At 42.3% G+C, this 22,342-nt stretch overlaps 1 protein-coding gene across 1 annotated transcript; it reads left to right on the top strand.

Annotated features, from left to right (window-relative positions):
* The first annotated feature begins 642 nt into the window (after positions 1–642).
* On the top strand, positions 643–20,571 carry RND3 (Rho family GTPase 3). Its single transcript, XM_046658481.1, has 5 exons — positions 643–1,044; positions 1,542–1,629; positions 13,626–13,735; positions 16,423–16,557; positions 18,550–20,571. Exons 1-5 carry the CDS (start codon positions 895–897, stop codon positions 18,799–18,801), a joined length of 735 nt encoding a protein of 244 aa, XP_046514437.1. The 5' UTR covers positions 643–894; the 3' UTR covers positions 18,802–20,571.
* Positions 20,572–22,342: the final 1,771 nt, after the last annotated feature.

Genomic DNA, 22,342 nt, shown 5'->3' with positions numbered 1-22,342 from the left:
TTCCAATGACTTTGTCATGCAGTTGTGAGCATCTTCCACTTTTCTCTCTTTCCACTCCCGTCTCCCCTACCTACTCCTCAAAACCTTTCTGCCTCCTGGTGATTGGCTGAAACTGACAGATTTCAGAAGCTAGTCTATTGCTGTGACCCAGACAAGCGAGTTCCCGCACCTGAAACAACCTGGCTGAGCTATTGTTCCATGGCCTATATACCTGATGCAAACCATTTCCCTGAAAAATACAACCACTTAACCCTTCCCCACCTACGATTTGCTTCCTATGTTTTATAACTATGTTTTAACTTGGACTTTCACAAATGTTCATGAGGCTTCTGTAGATCAGCCCCTATTAAAACGTTTTTAGAGGAATTCTAGTGAAAATCAATATGCACAGACATTCAGTTCCCACCTCCTCCTGGACTTACACAGTCCTATCCATCAGCAAAGCGTCGTTGAGGTCTCCAAGTTGTCGCAGGGCCTTGATCTGGAAGTAGATCCCGCACGGTCACCCTAGAGGGCGCACTGTTTACATATACCGCAAACAACGAGACAGCGCTCGCTCCCAGGCTCCATAAAAGGGGAGGAGGCGGATCAGTTTCCTTCTCTCATTGAGAAAGAAGAGGATTGGAAGGCCGGGCGTATAAAGCCGCGCAGAGAGCGTGAAACAAAGCAGTCGGATCGGAATTGGACTTGGGAAGCGCGGTGTGGAGTCAGGCATAAAACTTGTTGGAGGAGAGTAACGAGCCTGCTCCTGTAGCTCTCGATTGCGCTGCGCTTCAGGGGTTCCCACCAGCCTTGCGATTTATTTTTATATCTGCTTTTTATAGAGAGAGAAATATATATATTTTTTCCTCTTAAGAGAAAATTCCTATTTCAAGAGAAAATAAGGCAACATCAATGAAGGAGAGAAGAGCCAGCCAGAAATTATCCAGTAAATCTATCATGGATCCTAATCAGAACGTGAAATGCAAGATAGTGGTGGTGGGAGACAGTCAATGTGGGAAAACTGCGCTGCTGCACGTCTTCGCCAAAGACTGCTTCCCCGAGGTAAGTGTGGCCGGCCGGGGCTTCAGGGAGGGGGGCGGCCTGCGGGATTCCCCCGTCTCTAGGTGGGTTTCCTCCTGCTTTGCCCTCTTCACCCGTTTTTCTTTTTTAAGTCGTCTTTCTCAGCCCTTGCTACTTTCTCCCTGATTAGACTGTCGGAAAGGGAAAGTGGGCTGGAAGCGTCTAGGGTTTGGGACGCGCCTGCACATTCTGCTGTTAGCTTCTGAAACTTGTTCGGTCATGTGTGCAGAACCTGGGGTTGGGAGATTTGGATTCTCGTGTCTTGGAGAGCCGGGTGGGGCGAGTGGGGAGTCTGGGGTTTCGGAAAGGGTCCGCGTGTTTAGTGTGGGATCTGGTGTGTGCGGATTTGGGGGGTTTTGTTGGTTTTTTTTCCATTGGGGAGTGGGGAGACGATTTTCAAGAGGGTGTTCTGCTTGTGTCGTGCATTTAAGATAACCTCTTTGCCCTCTTTCCTTCCTCTGTCCATTTCATTTGTCCAGAATTACGTCCCTACAGTGTTTGAGAATTACACGGCCAGTTTTGAAATCGACACACAAAGAATAGAGTTGAGCCTGTGGGACACTTCGGGTAAGAGAGTCACCGGACCGCGTGGCGCTTAGGGCGGGTTTCCAGCCGCTCGGGGGTGCGCGGCGAGTCTCCAGTCCCCGCGCCTGGCAGGCTCCCCGCACCGTCCAGCGTGCCACCCGCGCTCTGCGCCCCTCCCTTAACTTTGCCTCTTCCGAGGGATTCCCGCGGTCCCTTCTGGGTGGGGGTGGGGGACAACACTGAGTCGGGGGGATGGCAGCTGTGTGCCCGTAGGGTGACCCCGCGGTGTGAAACGCTTGTAGCCGGGTGGCGTAGGAGCGGCTTGCTCGCAAGGCTGTGCCCGAGTCGTCTCGGGGCGGCGAAGGTGGCCCCTTGTTGGGGGCGTTGCGTGCGCCGCCTCGGAACCATCTGGCTCGCGGCGGGCTTCCCTCCAGGATCTAACCTGCTGATTGTCTGGGAGGCGGAAAGCGCGGCGGTGGTGGGAGGTGGGAGAAAATCCCCGAAGCGACGCAATTACGTGCGGATTCCGCGCTTGGGGGGAGAGTAACGTGAGCACAGGCGGCCGCGGCGCGCGTGACGCCTGCAGCCAGGAATGCGCAGGCGGCGCGGGCTGCGCGGGGCTGGGCGGTCGCCAGGCCTCCTGTCCATGCAGCCGGCCCTCCGCTGCCCCTCAGTGCCGACGTGCAGGTCGGAGACCCCCACCCCCACCCCCGCCCGCCCAGTGATCACGCCGTCACCCCCCCGCTCCACACCCTAGTCCATGCCATTCCCTCCTGACCCCTATTGCATCACCCTCCGCCAGCCTACAAGGTCGAGGGCTGCACTGTTCGCCTTTGACCTTCCCGTCCAGTTGAATTATTGGCGCCGTTGTGAATTATTTTCAAGGGTCCGGGGTTCAAGGCCGGGTTATCGCCTTCCCACGCGCCCACCCACCTACCAGGCACACGGTGCTAGGGTGGGCCGGGTGGCCCGCGAGGGGGAAGGCTTCCAGTGCGCGGCTATTAGGGGTTCGGGCAGGGTCAAGCGCGGGGGCGGGGGGGCTGGGACCCAGGAGTCCGCCGCCCCTGCCTGCGGTGCCCTGCGGCACAGGAGAGCCGTGTCCAAGATGGATGCCGCCCCAGAAGGAGGAGGAGCCACCGGGAAGGCCGGGTGAAGGCTCCTGCGCTTACGTCTGGGAGTTTAGCAGGCAGCTGGGCTGCTGCGGGTGAGCAGAGCAAACCCTGGGTGAAACTAGCGAGGGGGAGCGCGCAAGTGCCAACACGCAGGTTTTGCTGTCAGGCCGGGAGGCCCCGAGGTGGAGCTGCGCTCAGGTTGGGGTGACCTCGTGGAGGTGCTTCGGGGCTTTGCGAGCTTCCCACAACCCTAGTTTTTAACCTCTGGAGCCCCTGGGGGACGCCGAGGATTAGAGAGCTCGAGCAAGGGAGCAAACTGACAGGGTCGCCAGAGGCGGTCTCCGCACAAAGGCAAGCGAGAAGTCTCGCACGAGCGCCTCTCATGGTCGGTGCCAGATGCTCCGAGTGCTGCAGTGAAAAGCACCGATTTGTTTCCCCCTGGAGAGTCAGGCTCTTCCTCCAGCCTCGCCAAGGGCAGCAGAACCAGGACCTCACGGTGTTTTGTTTTGGAGATTGCACACGGTCTCGCAGCTAGAGGGAACGTGTTGATAGACGGAATTCTAGTGTTTTCTTATTTCAGTAGCTCCTATCATCAGAATTGTTACACAGCCTAATACTTAATGGGCTTTAATTCCCAGGCATAGCATGGTATTTGTTATGCCTAGTGGGCAGGACAGCTGGTATGGTACCAATAATTAGCACCGGTACTTGCCCCCTCCTCCGCCAGCCCTGTGTTTGGACCTAATGCGGGATAGGAATTATTTAGCTCTGGGGTCTGTGAGTCGGATCCAGGCGTTGATACAAAGCTGTGTTTAGATCTTAGCTACTGGTTACCACGGATTTCTGTGTGTAAATCCCCTACCTCCCTGAGGCTCATTTCATCGTCTGAAAAAAGAAAGTATAAAGCTAGATAATGTGCAGGATCTCTCCCAGCTGTGCACTTCTTGGCTTTAGTAACCAGACGGGCAAGTCTTTTTTGTTTCCCATGTTGGTTGGTTTCAGGTCTTAGTCCCAGTGCATCTGGCATCCCTCGGTGGAGATTTCACCACCTACAAAGCAAGCCAGGTCTGAACAGAGCCGCTGCTTCCTGGTGGAGTTAGGCAGGAGACTGATTAGGGTCGGGAGGGGGACATGGGTGGGCTTATAGGAACGCTGGCGTTTACATCCCCTTGTCTCAAACTTCAAGAGTCACAGGACCACCGACAGAGATTTTAGATCAGGCACCCAAAGAGCTAAACTGACTTTCTTTAGGAGAGAAAAGGCACATTGTTTTTCAAAGGCTAGAAAATAAAGAAAACGTGGATAGTTTATAGTTGGTGGTTATGCTTCATGTGTGCAGATAAATATCACTTCAGATATTTTCAAGTATTTAATCCAAATTCTAAGGTTTGTAGTCTTTGCACACAGAGCATCCTGCATTGAACACAGTAGTCATCCAATAAAATCTGTTGAATGAACAATTGAATAATCATGCATAGTTTCCGAGGAGATGAGTCCCTATCACTTACTACCTGTGTACAAAGAATGGCAACTTTATAAAACATTGCTCTTCATCAAATTAAGGATAATCACCTGAAATGAAGTCTGTGGTGAAATAATCACTTGTATTTTTATGTAATGAAACAAACCTATGCATGTTTAATGAAAATATAAAGGTTGGAAAAACTGTGGTTAAGAAAATATCACACTGCAAGATTATCCAGTAATGAAATCTTAGTTCGAATTTAGGTTTATACAAATGGAAAAAAGGCATAAGGGAATTATTTAGAATCCCGTTATGTTGTTTGGAAGGTGAAATGTTAGTTAATTAAACACCGTCACCAAACACTGTTTACATTCTAAGAACAGACTGTTTCTACCAAAAATGGTTTGTCCTTATTGGGGAAAATACATCTAATCATTTCAAGTACCTTCAACATTTTTCCATTTCCTCTCAAGCTTTTTGTGGCAAATTTCTGAATAGGATTATTTCTTGACAAATGTTTGACATTTTCTTTGCCCACTAAGACATTTGTTTAGTTCAGGTTGTGAAAATAATTGCATATGCCTGATGTCTCTGGATATATTTATTTTTTCCAATTGCTATCAGTTTAACTCTGCAGGGCAGATCCAAGCCAAGTCTGTAAAGTCCTAAATGTCAGATTTTTTTTTTTTCCCTTCTAGAACTTTGTGAAAGTTAGAGACTGATACAGGAAAAATTAGTCGTGCCTAACTTTTCTTACATAGGGAGAGAGATGGCATGAACTTTGTCCTTTGAATGGCATTCACGGCCTGTTAGCCTCTTAGCAGAGGGGCACACATTTGGGAGACAGAAGCGGTTGTTCTGTTGTCTGGCTTCTGTACTTGGATGGCTTCTCATAAGGGGTCTCCTTTTTCCCCCAGCAGTCATTCAATTATGCATAGGCAAAACTCTGCCAATTTGGCGATAAGAAAGAATATTTATTTGACGTTGAATATGTGGGGCCTCTTTGCACGAAGAGAAAAGAAGATAATTCATTCCCCCCCCTTTTTTTTTTTTGAGGGGGAGGATTCACCCTTCATTAACATCTGTTGCCAGTCTTCCTCCTTTTTTCTTCCCCCTGAAGCCCCAGTACATAGTTGTGTATGAATGTGAGTCCTTCTGGTTCTTCTATATGAGCCGCTGCCACAGCGTGGCTACTGACAGATGAGTGTTGCGGTTCCACACCCAGGAAGGGGACTCAAGCCACTGAAGCAGAACATGCCAAACTTTAACCTTAACCGCTAGGCAATCAGGGCTGGCTCTCTTTCCCCCAATTTTGAAGCACGATAACTTTGTAGTTCCTTCCTTTTTCTCTCTCTCTCTTCATCCCTTCTTTCTTTCTGCACCTCCTATTTGCAGACCCTCTGTTAGGCTTCCGATGCAGGGTTAATTAAAGTATGATGAGAAGCTCTCCCCACTTAGCATAGCTCACATTCAACCTCTGATGAGCCAATTTTTTCAGGTTCTTGAACCCAAGTGCCCTGATCCACCTGGTTGCAATGTATTTTCCTTGTCAGGCATCCCTCGGGCTGACAGATCCTCCAGATCCTCCTCACGTAGGAAACGGGTCCTCTGTCCCACCCCCAGGGCACACACTGATTAAAGCAACCACAAACAGCGCTTTGCCAGTTGATTTCTTATGGCTGCCGAAGGTTATTCCAGCCCCCTAAAAGTAAACACACCCTGCTTTTAGATAACACCACCCTGAATCCTCTCAGGGGAGGGATGTTTAAAGGTAGTTCTTGGATACAGATCCATAATTTCTTGATTTTAATGAGAAATATCCCCTTTTCATTGGTAAGATGAGCGTTTTTATTCATAGTTGCAGAAATGCTCCTAATAATTTTCAAATTCACACAGTGAGTTTCCGCAAAACAAAAGGTAATGGTTTCAACATTTTGAAGTGATAAGTGAGAACAGAGTAGTTCTAATATCTTGTGCTTCAGAATCTGCCACGTTTGCCAAGCGTAGAGCAATTTGTAGCGTGAAGCCAAATGCGTGCTAATAATAGAAACGTAGTCTTTTAAGGCTCACCGTATCTTTCCTGAGTGATTTGATTGCGGTGTAATTTCAGCACGTGATTTCGGGACTCAGAATCATTCATGACAGCCTTTAACCAAAGCAAGTTAATACACATGCTATTTAAGGTACATTATTAATTTTAAAGTACTCAATTCAGCTGCTAAAAGTCCCCCACAATAACTGTGCTCTTGCCTCCTGAACATTTTTTTGAATCTTGTCATGATACAAGCTTCTTTTAGGCTATGAGTGCTCAAGTTAGCACTTCCTGTATTAGTTTTTAGCATTATTAACAGAGAATGTAGTATTATTTAAATTTTATACTTAAAGGAAAAGGAAGGAAAGGAAAAATCTTAATTCCTCACGGCCTGGCTTTGAGGACAAACTCCTCTACCAACGTAATCTGTCTGTATTGTTATATTTGTAGCTTATACATCAAGTTTGAAGAATGGGCTCCATGACAGACACTCTATTGAAATATTTCTTGCCAAGGATGGAAATGTTTCAGCAGTGTTGGAGATTAGTATATAATTAATCCAGAAAAGCAGCTTCAAAAGAGATCACTGGTCCTTTTTTGTGGTGTAACATGTAAATTAACATATCAAGGCGAGACGCATAGAAATGGTTATAAAACCAGCAAACGTTGTTTTAGGGCATTTTGTGTGCAGGAACGCTGCTAGATGCTGTGGGGCAGGGAGGGAATGGTACAAAGGGGACAGAGCAGCTCCCGCCTTCCGGGTACTCACAACCTGGTCTTCGGTACCAGTTCTTGTTTATAGGAGAGTAAGCCTGGAGTTCTAACGCTGGATTCACCTAGCAGCCAGAGAATCCAAAGAATTGTTGAAGGCCACAGGGCCAGCCCAAATCCGCTGACTTGTGACTCATTGCTCACCAAAGGCTGCCACAATTCCTTCCTTATCTCTAGAAGTTGACTCAGTTCTTAAGGAGTCTTTCACATCCCTCCCACTTGGAAACAGGCTTACATGTAATGGCTATCAGGGAAAACAAGATTCTGAAAGTTGAAGAATTCTAGTTTAAATTAACCTTCTTAGAGAAAGGAAGAGGGCAGGAACTTACGCAGAAGCCAGAGAATCACGGGTGCTTGTGATGTGAGTATCAAGGGCAAAATTGTAAAAAACTGGTTAGATCATAAGGTGAGTAATGATCCTAGGCACTTAGAGCTTCAAAACCAGGTTCGACTCTTGAATTTTCACCCTGAACTCTGTAAGATATGTGAATTAAGGCAAAACAGATGACTCTGGTGATTTCCAATAATGGTAAAACTACATTTGGAGATTTGTCCACTATGTAACAATTTCCATTTAAACTATGGATCAAAAAACAAAGGTATTGGGCTGGCCCTGTGGCCGAGTGGTTAAGTTCGCGTGCTCCTCTTCGGGGGCCCTGTGTTTCTCTAGTTCGGATCCAGGGTGCAGACATGCCACCACTCATCAAGACATGTTGAGGTGGCGTCCCACATGCCACTAGAAGGACCCACAAGTAAAAATACACAACTATGTACCGGGGGTTTTGGGAGAAAAAGGAAAAATAAAATCTTTAAAAAAACAAACGTATAAATTCCTTTTCTAACTCTATATCTGTCTCCTTTTTCTTTTCTTTTTTTTAAATTTAAATCCTATTCAGTGGTGAGCTTTTTCCAATCCGGTTTCTTGCTAAGTTGCACATTTCACTCAGGCGTCCAGATTGGTCATTCTGATGCCACCTGAAACAACCAGATGTTTCCTCATTCACCTAGTTCTTTTGCATGTAGATATGACACCAAGGACCAGTAGTTTTTCCAGTTAGCTCATGGTGCCTGGTAGGCTGTGCCAAATGAATTAGTTGTGCCTCAGCCATTGTCTGATGCCCTTTAAATGTCTTCTCAGTCACTATATATTGTCAACTTTACTCAGAGACTCCCTGGACAAAACAGAAGTTTCATTGACATGGAATGTAAGCTGCCTCAGAAGTTTAACCAGGGGTTGTGCTCATTGGTTTTGGAAAATGAGCCTGGTGACATAGTATGTGGCAAGGTGAATTCACTCATGGGACCCTAGTTCAAGGAATATGACTCTTAAGTGTTACGTAAAACACAAAATCTTCAACCTAGTACTGAATGATAATATCATTTAAAAAAAATTATATGCATCTACTCATATCCTTAAAGCTCTGTGGCTTACCATGGTTCTTCTTTGAAATATTTTCTTATATTTTTAAAATATCTCCATAAGATTAGGAGTTTAAGCCTACAGCTTTATTTAAAGCTCAAAAATAGCAGTCTTGGGGGTTGGCTTAGTGGTGTAGTGGCTGGGTTCCTGTGCTCCACTTTGGTGGCCCAGGTGTTCACAGGTTCGGATCCCAGGCACAGACCTACGCACTACTCACTGAGCCATGCTGTGGTGGGATCCCACATACAAAATAGAGGAAGATTGGCATGGATGTTAGTGCAGCCACAATCTTCCTTAAGCAAAAAGAGGAAGATTGGCAACAGATGTATCTTATTTCTACTTCCTTGACTTTCTGTCCAGCTTTGTATCTGCATTGCCCCCAGAAATTGAAAATATTGATTCCATTTTTATAGCAACACAGAAATGCCCCCAAGTTTTCATAAAATCCTCATAATGCCCATTAATCTGAACCCAAGGGAGAAACACAATATCCTTCCTGGAAAGGTTTGTGGCATATTGGCGGGCATTGTGTGTGTAGTGTAGGCCGCTGGGAAAAGGAGTTCAGTAGAGCCTTATACTGAGCCAAACACGAGAGTTCTGCCAGGACTTGATTCACATTCTTGAGATTACTGCTAATTCAAAGCTTTCACTCTGAGTAGAGATGGCAAGAGGAAATGGAATCTCGTAATAATTGGACAGATCATACAGTATCACATGTTAGCTACTATTTGGTACAGATGTTCTCTTGATCACTAAAAATACCAAAAGTTAATACGTTTTCTCTGTTAAAAATATGCAGTATTCCTAATTTTATTGTTTTTGATAGGAATTTCTTATGGGGGAAAGGAAAGTTTTTCATTTTAAGGTTCAAATCAAAGAAGTTATATTTCTGAAGTATTCAACTGGAAGAGTTTTCAGTTCTCAAGCTCCTATAAAGCCTCACAGTGTTTGAACTGGTTTGCGGAAGGTTCCATAAAGTTTCCTTTTGGGCATGAATCTTACATATACATTTAATTATGTACATATATGGTGTGTTCTATCTTTGCGAAAGGATGACTTAAGCAGGCAGGTATGTGTCTGCAGAATTAGTTTCTGGGTGAGGCGCTTTGTGACTATTCTTGGGCTGGAAATATTGCTCTCACCCAGAATTAATGATCTTGAAGACAAAGATGGGTAGAACAGAAGTTTCAAAAGCCTCTTAGAACTCTGCTGACGTTTGCCAAACATGAGGAACTCAGAACCCCAAATGTGCACTTTTTGCAGTCTACACAGAGCAAAGCTCTTTAAGTGTATTTTTATTTCTCTTGGCACACATTTTGCATATGTGATGTAGTTGTTTCTTTACAACATGGAGTTTGCTGAAGTTTTCCCTTTGATGCTCTGATAGGTTAATTAAAAAGGACTTTGGAATAAGGCTGTGTAAAGTTTCATATACTAGTGGAAGGGGAATGCTGCCTCTGAGAATTTCCATCTGCATGAAGCCTGTTCCACATGCTGAGAACGTTTTATTTGACAAGCAAAGCTGAGTGCCTAGACTAACTGAATTTAACTCCAGGACATTCCTGGGTGCTAGACCACATACTATATGTACGTCAGTATCTACTATGTACTGCAGTTCAAGTTCAATACTCTCCTAAATAATAAAAAGTATTCTGCCCTCTGTATTGTATTTACTTCTACAGTTACCGTCAAAGCTTTTCTTTTTTCATGTGCATCTTTTAAAATATCTATAAAAGTTAATTTTTTGGTTTTGACTTAACAGAATGTTTTCAGACTTTTCTGGAGGGATGTGGGCGTCAGTGGCGGGTGTTGTCCCTGCGTCCTCAGCTTACTTTCGGCTCCTTGCTTTGATGTCACTTCTGCCTCCCCGTGTTGCTTCTTCCTTCACAGGGCCATTCCTGGAATTCCTCTGCACTTTTTGGCTGGTGGCTTGTCCCACTCATGCCTGCAATTACCCCGTGCACTCCGCAGCTTGGCCTGCCTCACTTCCTTCATGCAAGAGCTTGGGCTTCACAGGGAAGAATTCAAAGTGCTTAAATGCAGAGTAAACACTGTCAAACTACCCAGGACTTTCCCTCCCTGAAGATCCTGCTTAGCTATAAATTGTTAGATTTCTCCTAGTAGGACAGTACTTTCATAATTTCACATCAGTTTTGTTTGCATGAAAACATAGAGACAATAGATTTTCCTATCAAAAGAAATTTTAACCTTTCCATATCAAAAATTATAATGAATAAATCGTCTTATTTTTTATGACAAATTACTCTTGTTAGTGGTTAGAAAAGTTATGCTTATAACTAATAAATGTGGAGATCGGTTTTATTACTACCTTTGGACAGTCTTGTGGATCTCAAAGCGCTATTCATTAACAAAAGTTATAGGACAGGATCAAAGTGTCTGTCCTAATTAGATCTTGTTAAAGCTCTTAAAAATTACCTCTCTACGTCAACAGCGAGGTGGTATATTTCTCATGAACCTTTACATACATATGTATTTTCATTCCAAATATTAAACCAAATGAAAACAAAAGCAGAAACAACCTTCCATAGGAATTTGGCTTAAGTTGCAAACTTTGTTTCATTTTAAAGTCAGGCCGGTGTCTAGATTCCATAGGTGTCTGGGTACATGCCCTAGGCACAGGAGGCAGCTCACTTGACTCTAGGAAGCAGGAGTCTCCAGCCAGGACAGAGGGCTGAAGGCAAAGCCAGATCCCCTTTGTGGCCATAAATTGCATGGAGGAAGGAGAGCCAGTCTTCAAAGAGAGGGAGGGGCATTCTCTGCAGCTACCTGGCAACCTAAATGTTGAAAGCATTCCTGTGGATTTTCCCGGTAGTCTCAGTTTTAATTACTCTGTTTTGGCACCTTTGTAATTCTCCAACTGTGTTTCCTAAATTTTGTAATTTGGAAAAGATGGGCTCCATTGTTACATAATAGTCTTAGATCTGAGATTAGCAGTGAGTACTCATCTTTCTAGTCAAAGGTCATGGCCTGAAGGAATAAGGCACCTGGAGATGCCAGTCCTCAGATGTGCAGGTCTCATCGAAACCAGAAAGTATCCACACCAAGTTGTGTTTCCTATTGTGAGTGGTTTCCAAGAAAGGGGATCTCTTGAAGCCAGATAGGTTTCTGAGAATTACATTTTTATGAATTTGGGGTCAGGCCAACTCTGCTAACTTGGAAGAGCAGAGGAACCCCTTGTGTATGTGTCTGCTATTTGGTTTCCACCCTATGATCTGGAATTTTCTGACTCCATGTTTGGAAAGATTTCCCAATGTTTACAGCAGGAACTGTGTCAAAGTTAGACTTTGGACACGGAAATGAGAGGTTGCAACTGAGAAAGTCTGAACTTCACAGAACAAATACGGAAATACCGGTATATCCACAAATAGTGATAAGCCATCTCATTTCTGATACCTCTCAAAAATGTTTAAATTAGTGAACTATTTGTGAATTATTCTCTTAACTTCAGATTTCTTTGAGTGGCTGGAAAGGCAACAGCTGTAGCTTGTCGTTTTCAGAGACAGCCGTGTTCCAATATGCTTTAATATTTAAAACGACTTGATTTTTTTAAACTCTAAATCCTTTAAGCTTTTGGAAAATATCTTTCAGTTGTCAATCCCTGCTACATCAGAATCCTGATTCCAGATGTGGGTAAGGCAGCTGCCACAGTTCGTGAAAATTCTGGCTTAGATTGTCTCTACTTATTCACACTTTTCTTCCTGATTCTAGAACTTTCCCTTCTTCCTTGCTTGGTAAACACACCTGGCTTGAAGATGTCAGTCTGCATCCCTAAAGCAGCTAGCGGAAAGGCCACAATGTTCCTGGGGTTCTATAGTGAATGCCAGGGTCCCAGAACATACTGTGAATAGAGGAAGGTGCACCCTAACTGCAGAAACTTCTAGATCTCCAGAGCAGCCTCCTGAAAAAATTTTGTTTTGATAGAAATGTAAAAGATTATTTTAAAAGCTTCTTTAGTCTTTCTCTCCTCTTGACTTTGACTCTTGAGGTTTTGATTTATCAGGGGAAAACATGTCATGTTCTTCTGCTAGAAATGGAAGGTGATGTCAAAATGAAATTGAGTTTCAAAGAGACTTTGGTGGTTTAGATTTTCTTTCTCCACTCTGGCATCACATATATATTTCCCATGTTATGCTTGTGAAATGTCAATATGCTGAAAATGATTTAAAAAAATAGCATTGGCAAGCTGTATTTAATTTTATAGTCACACCGTTTTATAATAATTGGCCTCATGTAATCGCCCATCCTTTGGGATTCTTAAAGGAATAGACAAAATTTCTGAAACGACTAGAGGGTTCCATGGTTAAATTAATTGACCGGTAACTTGAACCTTTAGGGTACCCTGGATTCAACTCAGGCTAAGATGCTTGGATCATGCCTTCGTGTCACTCTCCGAGATGGAACTGTGTAAAAAAGTGACGTGATCCAATATGGCATTTATTACATTCCTTGTTTGTAACAGGAAGAGAGTCCATGTAGGGTTTGGGGATAAGTTTAAGTAAGCAAGCTCAAAGGTCAGTGGCTTATCTAAACTTGTAATTTTGAGATAGGGCGGCGCTGATGTGCTTTACTCGGGTTCTCTTTGCAGACCTGAACCTACCCTTTTCCCCCTCCTCCACTCACCCCCTTCTCCTCCCAGATAGATCTTGATTTTGGTCTCTTTCTCAAGAAGTAGCTCCATTTATGGTGCTTGCTACCACTAAGCTTTTAATAGCAACAACACAACCATAACTGTAGTTAATACTTGTTGATCCCTTACTAAATGCCAGACCCTGTCCGGGTTTATTTATTCCCAGGTAGGTCCGTTAATCTTCATTTAATGAGCGAAGAATCAGAGGGGCAGCGTCCAGAAGCGACCCTGTCTCCTCTTTCAGTGGTAGAGGTGGGTTTGCACTCCAGGCCGTCTGGCTCCAGATGACTTCATGCTTGAGCTAGGTGACTTGGGGCTCTACTCTTAACTGTGCAGATGTCAACTCAAGATCCCGGCTCCTCCCCGTTGAATTTAAGTCAGATACAAGTGAGGCTTCATTTGTCTTCTGGTAGAAAGGAATATAATGCTACTTGGCTTTTGTTTGTTTGCATTCTTTTCCAAGAATTAGAGGAGGGGGGAGTGGGGCCTCGATATGACATTCAAGGGATTTAACTCAAAAGGGCAGAGTTAATGCATGACAGACAAAGGGGATTTTCATCTGAAAACTGTGCTTCTTTGTTTGCTCTCAGGTTCTCCTTACTATGACAACGTCCGACCTCTCTCTTACCCAGATTCAGACGCCGTGCTGATTTGCTTTGACATCAGTCGACCAGAGACTCTGGACAGCGTCCTAAAAAAGGCAAGTGCTGGGGAGCAATGACACAGTTCAGGACTGGCCCGTGTGTAAAATAGAAACCTGTGGTTGGCTGGGGAGCCTGAACACTCTAGTTAATACCCTGCTGTATATTTTGTAATTAAAACACTGAAAAGGGTACTGTCACACCAGAGCAGAGTTTCCACACACATGCATCACACGTTTTGTTGATCAGCTTGCATAAAATTTTATTTCTTTTTAAGAAACAAAATACCCTTTAAGAGCCTCTGTGTTTACCCTTTGGGTGGAAATGGTGCAGCTAAAAATAATTATCTTTGGTTACTGTCTAGCATGTCTTCCCTTTCCCTTCCTTCCTTCCTTCATTGACCCTATAGGTCACACCTTAGTTTACCAGTTTACATTTGACCTCAATTCAGATATTGAAATGATTGCAACAATGGCTGTCTTAATAAAGAAGCTGTGTTTCATTGATGATGTTATTTATTAGAAACAGAACTAGAACTGAGAGAGGAGAAATAGGAGTGAATTGTGATCAGGTAACTGTCAGGTACTAATGAAAACAGTAGTTGTAAACATGTTATAGGTGTAACACATACATGATTTCTGGAAGCAAAGGTAAGTGTGGTTCTCTAGGTAGAGAAGGGAGCTGAGGAAGTGGATGGAGCCAAGGGAAGGTGAGGAAGGAGCGAACCTGTGGCAGAGTGGGTCACAGGTCCCGGGGAGCCCAGTGGGAGGGAGAGGCATTCCTTGGCCTCCACCCACCTAGGACTTGACCTCTGAGAAATGGCGGTTCATGGATCAGCATGTATTAGCGACTAGCTATTTTCTCAGTCCTGGTATATGCGGTTTCAGAATCAGACACTTCTCTAGACTACGCCCCTCTTCTCTGTGCGCTAAGGCTTAGACAGAGCATGTGGTGAGAGCAAGGCACCTTTGTGTTTTGTCTTTGTGTTTTGTGAGTGTTTATTAGTTATATTTCCCTCTGTATTTTACTGCTTGTCTTACGTGTCATTATGAAATTAGAATTTGAAGATGAATCATCTTCTGTCTCTTTATTAAACATGACAAACACAGTTCAAAGAAATAGGAATTTCTTAAAAGATCAAAGACTCTTTCACTTTTTAACTCCTTGCAATTTTGAGTAATGTGTATCTAACACAAGTAATGCTACTATTTGTCAGATTCAGGCAGAATACACCTTTCCTCTCTTCAACACTTGTAAACAATTGCTAGACTGCAGAGGGAGGCCAAAGGCATTACACAGCTGAAGAACAACTTGACAACATGTCTAGTGCTTGTCTGTAGATGAAAGAGATTGCTTATTTACTGGAGTTTTTACTTGATGTAGTATCAAGTTACGCATAATTTATGATGAAAACCTTGCTTCTGTTTTATTTTGCTTTTATCTTCTAAGACCAAATAAATAATGACTTTGGCCTTAGAGATATTAATGAGTGTGTTTTACATTCATGTGAGGTTTAAGGCTCATACTAACCCGTGCTATGATTTGTCTTGATTAATTGAATCCTTTAAGTCCTTGAATATCAGAGAGGTTAGAGTGACTTAAAGCAGGATAGATCTTATTCTTTTTTTCAATTCACCTGTCAGTTCTTACTCCAGTGCCATCTAGCACATGGTGGATGCCTCTAAATGATTCTGGAAGGGAGGCGGAGAGGGCGGAAGGAAGGAAGGAAAGAAGGAAGGAGTTGGTGGATAGATTAACCTCTTAGGGAAAGTGTGTTACTCCCTTCAATCCACTCGTATGCTTTGAACTAGAGTTTTCATTGCCGACAGTCTATACCTCTAGATCTGGAGGTGTCTCCCCTGGTGGTCTTTTAAATTACTCCTGCAGGATGTCCTTCTTATGTAGTATTATATACAGGACTTCATCACCCCCAATCTTCTGTGAATTGCTTTCTGGAAGGCACAGCTCTGTCTTAATCATCTTTGTAACCACCACAATACTTAGTAGAGCACTTAATATATACTTGAGCAGGCGGGGAGAATCAGGCACTGATTCCTGATCACTGACCTCAGCCCTCTAGCCCCACCTCCCCAGGAGCTAGAGCTCTCCTGTGAACACTCGGAACTCCCGACTCCCATCCTGCTGGTGGTGATCTCAAGCTTGAGGAAATGAAACCACAAAAAGTCGTCCGTTTGCTCTTTAAGAGGACAGTTGGTATTCTCTGCCAGACATTTCTGGAGGTTCTGATAATTCTTGTTCCATCATGAACCGACTAGCCAAGTGGGACTAAACTGAAATATTTAACAAATTATGTAACTTAAAACTAACTCAAGGGCATATGAGCCAAAGTGCCAGCTCAGCATACCGAGGAGGCCGTCACTTATTAGGATATGTAATTATTCTGGAGGCACTTTTACCTTTCAGAGATACCTCAATAATTAAGAAATTGTTGAAGCCACCTTCTGACAACACCCAACAAGTCTTTTGCAGTAGAGACAGATAATGAGTCATAGAGAGGGAAAATAGATAATAATATACATAAGGGTTCCCTAATGGATCCTCTTTAAAAAGTAGTAAAGCAATATCTACTTAGAAGATAAGTGCAAGTTACTTCTTCATCTGAAGTGACACTTCTTTTAAATGTCCTTTTTGGGTCCCATTTCCCATGTCTGCCAGTGGAGGAATTGTCTTCTATTATATGGATGCCAGTGCTTTGTTAATTTCTCATCTTTTTTTCTCCCCATAGTGGAAAGGTGAGATCCAGGAGTTTTGTCCCAACACTAAAATGCTCTTGGTTGGCTGCAAATCTGACCTTCGAACAGATGTCAGTACATTAGTAGAGCTCTCAAATCACAGGCAGACACCAGTATCATATGACCAGGTATGTATGCTGTCAGTGTGCAAATATGGATTTTAAAAAGAGTAACAGAAATGGAACATCACTCATAATAAATAAAATAAAAAGAAGCCACTTTCCTAGACTCAATCAATGGTCACCTCCAAGTACAAGACCTTTTACTAAGATGCAGAATGAGTCCCATGTGTCCAAATTGTGACCATCTGTAAACACAGATAGCAGGGCTTGGCATTTTGGGGCCTTTGCCTTCACAGCGAGCATCTAAGCCCCTTCCTGGCAGCCCATGGCTTGGGTTAATGTTAATAAGACTGCAGATTGAGCGCCAGAATGATCCAGGGAAGGTTTGGCTGAAATTATGATGATGTTTTGATGCTAGACCCTCTCAAAAAGCTTTCCAATCTTTGTTTAATGGTTTACTGTATAAGGATTCACATATGTGTGTGCATAAATAAGGTAAGTTTGAAAAAATCTTTTAAAGAGTGAGATGCTCTGTCATTCCCTAGGGAAGTCTCGTGGTATTTGATCACTGAGTACATAAACATGCTCCTCTTGGATATCTCTGGAACTCCCCCTGGGTTAAAGTTAAATAGATTTAAGAAAGAATGTGGTCAAAATCAGTAATACTCTTTAAGAAAGTTAATCTTATTTTACACTCAGCAGCACAATAAAATACTGAAAAAGGCCATTGCCAGTGCAATGGAGCACTCCATAAAGCCGTCTTTCAGAGATTCATCATTTCTGCAGGCATTTCCCCCCAGGTATTTAGAAAGGAGGAGAATCGGTTTCAGAAGTTCTTTCTCTTAAAACTTGGAACCAGATTCTAAAGAGAGTTCATGTTGAAATAGCTAGAATTGTATTTAGTATTCATCATTTTAAATACTGCAATCTTCTTTGTCTTGCATTTCTAGTTAACAAAAATATAGTTATTTAAATAAGTCATTTTGATGCACACATTCTTATTGTGTATACTGGTTTTCTGGTGTGCCTTTAGAAATAATATATTTTATTGGGGCCAGTTCAGTGGTGCAGCGGTTAAGTCCACAGGTTCCACTTCTCGGCAGCCCAGGGTTCACTAGTTCAGATCTCAGGTGCGGACATGCACCGCTTGGCAAAAGCCATGCTGTGGTAGGCATCCCACGTATAAAGTAGAGGAAGATGGGCACAGATGTTAGCTCAGGGCCAGTCTTCCTCAGCAAAAGATGAGGAGGATTGGCAGTAGTTAGCTCAGGGCTAATCTTCCTCAAAAAAAAAAAAAAAGAAATAATATATTTTGTGTATTCTAAAGTTAGATTTCATAAGAGTATTATTCCTTTCCTCCGTTTATTTTGGCTCTAAGACATTCTCACATACATTTCAAAATTGATTCTAAATTCTATTTCTTACCCCTATTTTTTGTACAGCCTATTGACTAGTCTTGAGTGCTGTTTACACTCAAGAAAAGAGAAAGTGAGTGCCTGATGGGGTGCTGGAACAGGCTCTAGGGACCAAATCACCCCTCTCAGAGCCGTGTGGGAAATGCAGCATTTGCATGCATGACCTTCAGCTGACTTTTCCAGTAGCGAGATTCTCTGGGGAATTCTCTGATTTGCTGTGACCTGAAGACCTAAGTGTCTGGTTACTCTTGGGCACAGTTGGTAGTGAGGATGAATCACCTCCTTAGCTCCTCTCCTGCTTCTTTGAATCACCTCTTACTAACTGTTCGATGGTCAGGATCCTCGTTTATTGATGACCCAGTGACACTAAACCAGCCTTTAGCACTTCCTGGAAGTCAAGCAGTATCTATTGAGTGATGATAATTGAACATCTTAGGACTGGGTCTTGACCAGAAATATTTATGAAATAATAAATAGGGCAGTTCAAATTTAAAAATGGGGTTTTTTGCAGCACTACCTGGAAAATTCAGTTAACATATTAGAAACGTTTTGTGATGCATTATTATTTTGTGGTATTAAAAGATACTTTATAACTTTCCCCAAAGACTTATTGCTGATTATAATCCCTCCTTTTGCTTCTCAGGGGGCAAATATGGCCAAACAGATCGGAGCAGCCACTTATATTGAATGCTCAGCTTTACAGTCAGAAAATAGCGTCAGAGACATTTTTCACGTTGCCACCTTGGCATGTGTAAACAAGACAAATAAAAACGTTAAGCGGAACAAATCACAGAGGGCCACAAAGCGGATTTCACACATGCCCAGCAGACCAGAACTCTCGGCAGTTGCTACAGACTTACGAAAGGACAAAGCGAAGAGTTGCACTGTGATGTGAATCTCCCGTTATCTTTAATGAGGACAAGGAAATCTAATGTAAAAAAAACAGCAACAACAAAACAAAAAGGTGAAGTCTGAACAAAGTGCACAGCTGAAGTCAAGTTTGCTGGAGGCTTAGGAGGCATTTGAAAGGATGCTCATCTTTTTGGAATCCTGTCCTTAGGTTCGGCATGTGGAAGAAGTGGTGAGAAGTGAATACATTGAAGAGTTCTGAAGTATGACTTGAAAAATATGCCAAAAAAGAGAGATTCACATGGGCTAGAAGTAGATGAGGAGGAATGCGAGTACCTCCAAGAAGAAAAATCACGCTCTGAATGGTGCTTGCTTTTTTGTTTTCTTCGTTACAATCTATTCATGGATCTCTACTTTGATTTAATTTTTAAATGTTTTAATCTCCTTTACAAAAAGTATATATTAATGTACCGTCCTCGTTGGGGAACTGGCACTGTGACCTTAGCATTTAGTTTTCTAGAGGATGTGATCTAATTTCCTCCTAGCTCATCATTAAAATGGAAATTGTATCAGGACCCATGGGAAATCCAGAGGAAAAGTTTGTGAGGCTTTGAAATCTTGAGCCTTCCTGAAGATAGCTGAGTGAGATGGTTCTAAAGAAAGGCTTTTACAGTCTTGCAAGATATGCAGACCGCACTACAAAGATCGAATAGATCAAGTAGGAAAAAAGTGTCAATTTTTATTCAGTCTGATGGTTCTGTTCATCATTGTGATTAAAAGTGGTAAATTGCTCAATGTAATATTTTTGTGCGCTGTTTAGAAAAGAGGGTGTGTGATTTTTTTTGCCATCGTTGATAAAAATGCAAAGTCAAATAAAAGGTGTCTTGGTTTGATGTCATAGAATGATCCAAGGGGGGAAAAATGTAGGTACTATTTTCACCTGAAAAGATAATGAATGAAGGAATAGTAGCAGAAAGCACAGTTTGTGAGTAAAGCTGTCTGGAATTAGGTTACCAAAAGTACAAAGCAGAAGGCCTATTATTTTGGGATGAAGCTCTGAAGTTGGCAGCATCTGATGATCTGTTGGTTTATTTCACTTTCTTTAAATGAGCATCGATAAGAGAAGGACCCTATTACCCAAGCTGTAGAGAATCTTTAGAGGAAAATTATGTCATGTCAGTCCTGACACTATCCTAGGGCATTTCTAGAGAGTGATTGCTAAACCTCACTAAACCAGATTCAGCCAAGGCCCGTGGTCAATACTTGATTATTGTTGTTACAGAAAATAATAAGCATTTAAAATAGTTTACAGATATTTTTTGATCAGTTCCTTTTAGAGCTTCTTTCAGAGAAGAAACCAGATCTGACCTGTTTATTGCTGGCGCTTGTTGAAAACGAGCTTTCTTTCCAATGATAAAGCTTCATTTTTGAAGTGTTGAAGCTGTGCTCCCATTAAATTGTGGCAGGAGAGGAGATTAAGGTAATTACAACACTCGGTTCTATGTCTTACAAGCACTTTGTTTTGTCTCTGCAAGAAAATACCATTCCAGTCATTTCCCACGAAATACAGACCTTTTACCAACATCATATGCTTTGATTGATGCAGCATTATGCTTTGGGCAGTATTACAAAATAGCTGGCAAGTGCTTTCTGTATTTAAATATTGTAAAAAGAAAATAAGTTATAACTGTTATAAAGCAGAACTTTCGTTGCATTTTTTTAAATGTTGAAGTCACTTTGTACGTTTGTTTGGTCAATGTTTCCGCAGTATTTATTAAAACATACTTTTTTTTCTTCAAATAAAAAAGTAACCATGTCTTTGTCTAAATGATCTCTCTTTTATTATCTACGTCTTGATTTAGCTGTTTAGTTTTGTTCTTTGATAGAGATCATTACGGAATCAGGCCTTCCATTTCCTGAGCTAGTTGGCTGTGGAATTTTTTGATTCTTGCCAATAGTGGAAGTTTCTTGGGGAAAGATAAATCTGAGTTTATAAAAAGTTTTCATGATGGTTTCAAATCGTAAGAAGAAAATGGAGCATAATTAGTCTAAGTGATTTGATTATAGACAAAAAAAGCCATGATACTGCCTAAGATTAACTTGTAGAAAATATGGAAATTCTTTGAACTCCTTAGTAGTGAAACAGTGTGATGCAATCTCAGGTCACAGGTTTAGTTCTGATGTGAGCCTAATTTGCTTCCCTGCCCTCTGGGGCCCTGAGTCTCAGTTCCTAACCCCCCCCATCCACCTTGCAATGCGTGTTCTTGTTCACAGAAGCCAATTGTGTAGATGACCCAGGACCCAGCTATTGCAACAATTAGGGGAAAGGGAAAAAAAGCCAAACAAAAATGGCCTTGTTTATGGCACAACATCTCTAAATAACACAGGACAACACGATATAGGCTTCCCCAGTGACCTGAAAGATGTAAGCATGGAATAGCTTAGAACCAAGAGGGCTGAGTCCCCATAAAGCCAGTTGGTTCTGTCTTTAACTAAAACTCTGACACATAAGCTTTACGCAAATATCCAAAGATACTCCATGTGGGACTTTAAAACTCAGCTATTCTTTCTACACGGCTAAGTCACTTCATATAAAAACTACATTCTTGTGGCTTTTTTTATAAGGGCTTTAGAAATCTTTGAGGTATAGTTACTGGGTTGGAAATAATTCTCATAAGCACAAACCAAAGGGAAAACCCAAAGATCTAGCATGAGTGAACGAATTAAGGAGCATTGACATGAGATAGCCTTGTAAAAACATTTTAAAAGCACAGAGAATTACCAAAAATGTTTGTAACTCATTCTTGTCGGCCAAGTAGTAAAGGAAATAAAAGTACTTTCCTAATCCTTGGTGTTGTGTAACTTCTAGGCACAATATCTAAATCAGACTTGCAAGAAACTTGTTTCTCAACAATGACTGGCACTGAAAAAAATAATAGCTGAGGTTCTGCTGACCTTGGCAGTATTTTATAGGTTGTACAGTAATGTTTCCCACTGGTGAATTGTTCTTTTCCAGCAGCTTTAATTTGTTAAACCAAAAAGAAAAAAAGTTTTCTTCAGCCCTGGGTATGTATGCCTGCCTTTTCTCCTCTGACTTTTTGCTTCGGTAAACATTTATTCTAAGCATTCTGTGAACATTCCTTTCTATTGATTAATGATCATGATTAATGCCTCTTTAAATACTAAAAGGTGATTTTCAAACTCTGAGTAAGACTTTGTGTCTCTCTCACTTCTATTAATCTTTTCCAGGAATAGTTGCTTACAAGATTCTAGTCTTACAGGGAATGTGCCTTAAGTGCAAATTTAGAAATAACTCAAGGAGTTATTTTTTATTAGAAGGAATAAAAAAAATCACCTCATCCCCTAAGACTCCTGAAATTCTTAAAACTGCATATCCTCTTTTTGATGGATTTTTTTGACATCAGCATTCTGTTCTAAGTCTCCCAGTTTTAATTTTTATCATTCTTCCATTGACTACATATTTATTGAGTGCCTACTATGTGCCTGGCACTTTTCCAGGGGTGGTACATAGTCATGACTAAGACAAAATCTGTCCCAGGGAGTTTGTAATCTAGTAGAGGGGGACA

This window comes from Equus quagga, chromosome 4, assembly GCF_021613505.1.
Source record: "Equus quagga isolate Etosha38 chromosome 4, UCLA_HA_Equagga_1.0, whole genome shotgun sequence".
NCBI classification, from domain to species: Eukaryota; Metazoa; Chordata; class Mammalia; order Perissodactyla; family Equidae; genus Equus; species Equus quagga.
The sequence above is the reverse complement of the archived record's forward strand: the minus strand, read 5'-3'. Positions and strand labels throughout refer to the sequence as shown.

Excerpts from the sequence above, each read along its gene's own strand:
- RND3 (XM_046658481.1), top strand. The coding sequence starts at position 895 with ATGAAGGAGAGAAGAGCCAGCCAGAAATTATCCAGTAAATCTATCATG. Across the intron at positions 1,630-13,625 it reads GAGCCTGTGGGACACTTCGG|GTTCTCCTTACTATGACAAC; the intron begins GTAAGAGAGTCA and ends GTTTGCTCTCAG. Across the intron at positions 13,736-16,422 it reads TGGACAGCGTCCTAAAAAAG|TGGAAAGGTGAGATCCAGGA; the intron begins GCAAGTGCTGGG and ends TTCTCCCCATAG.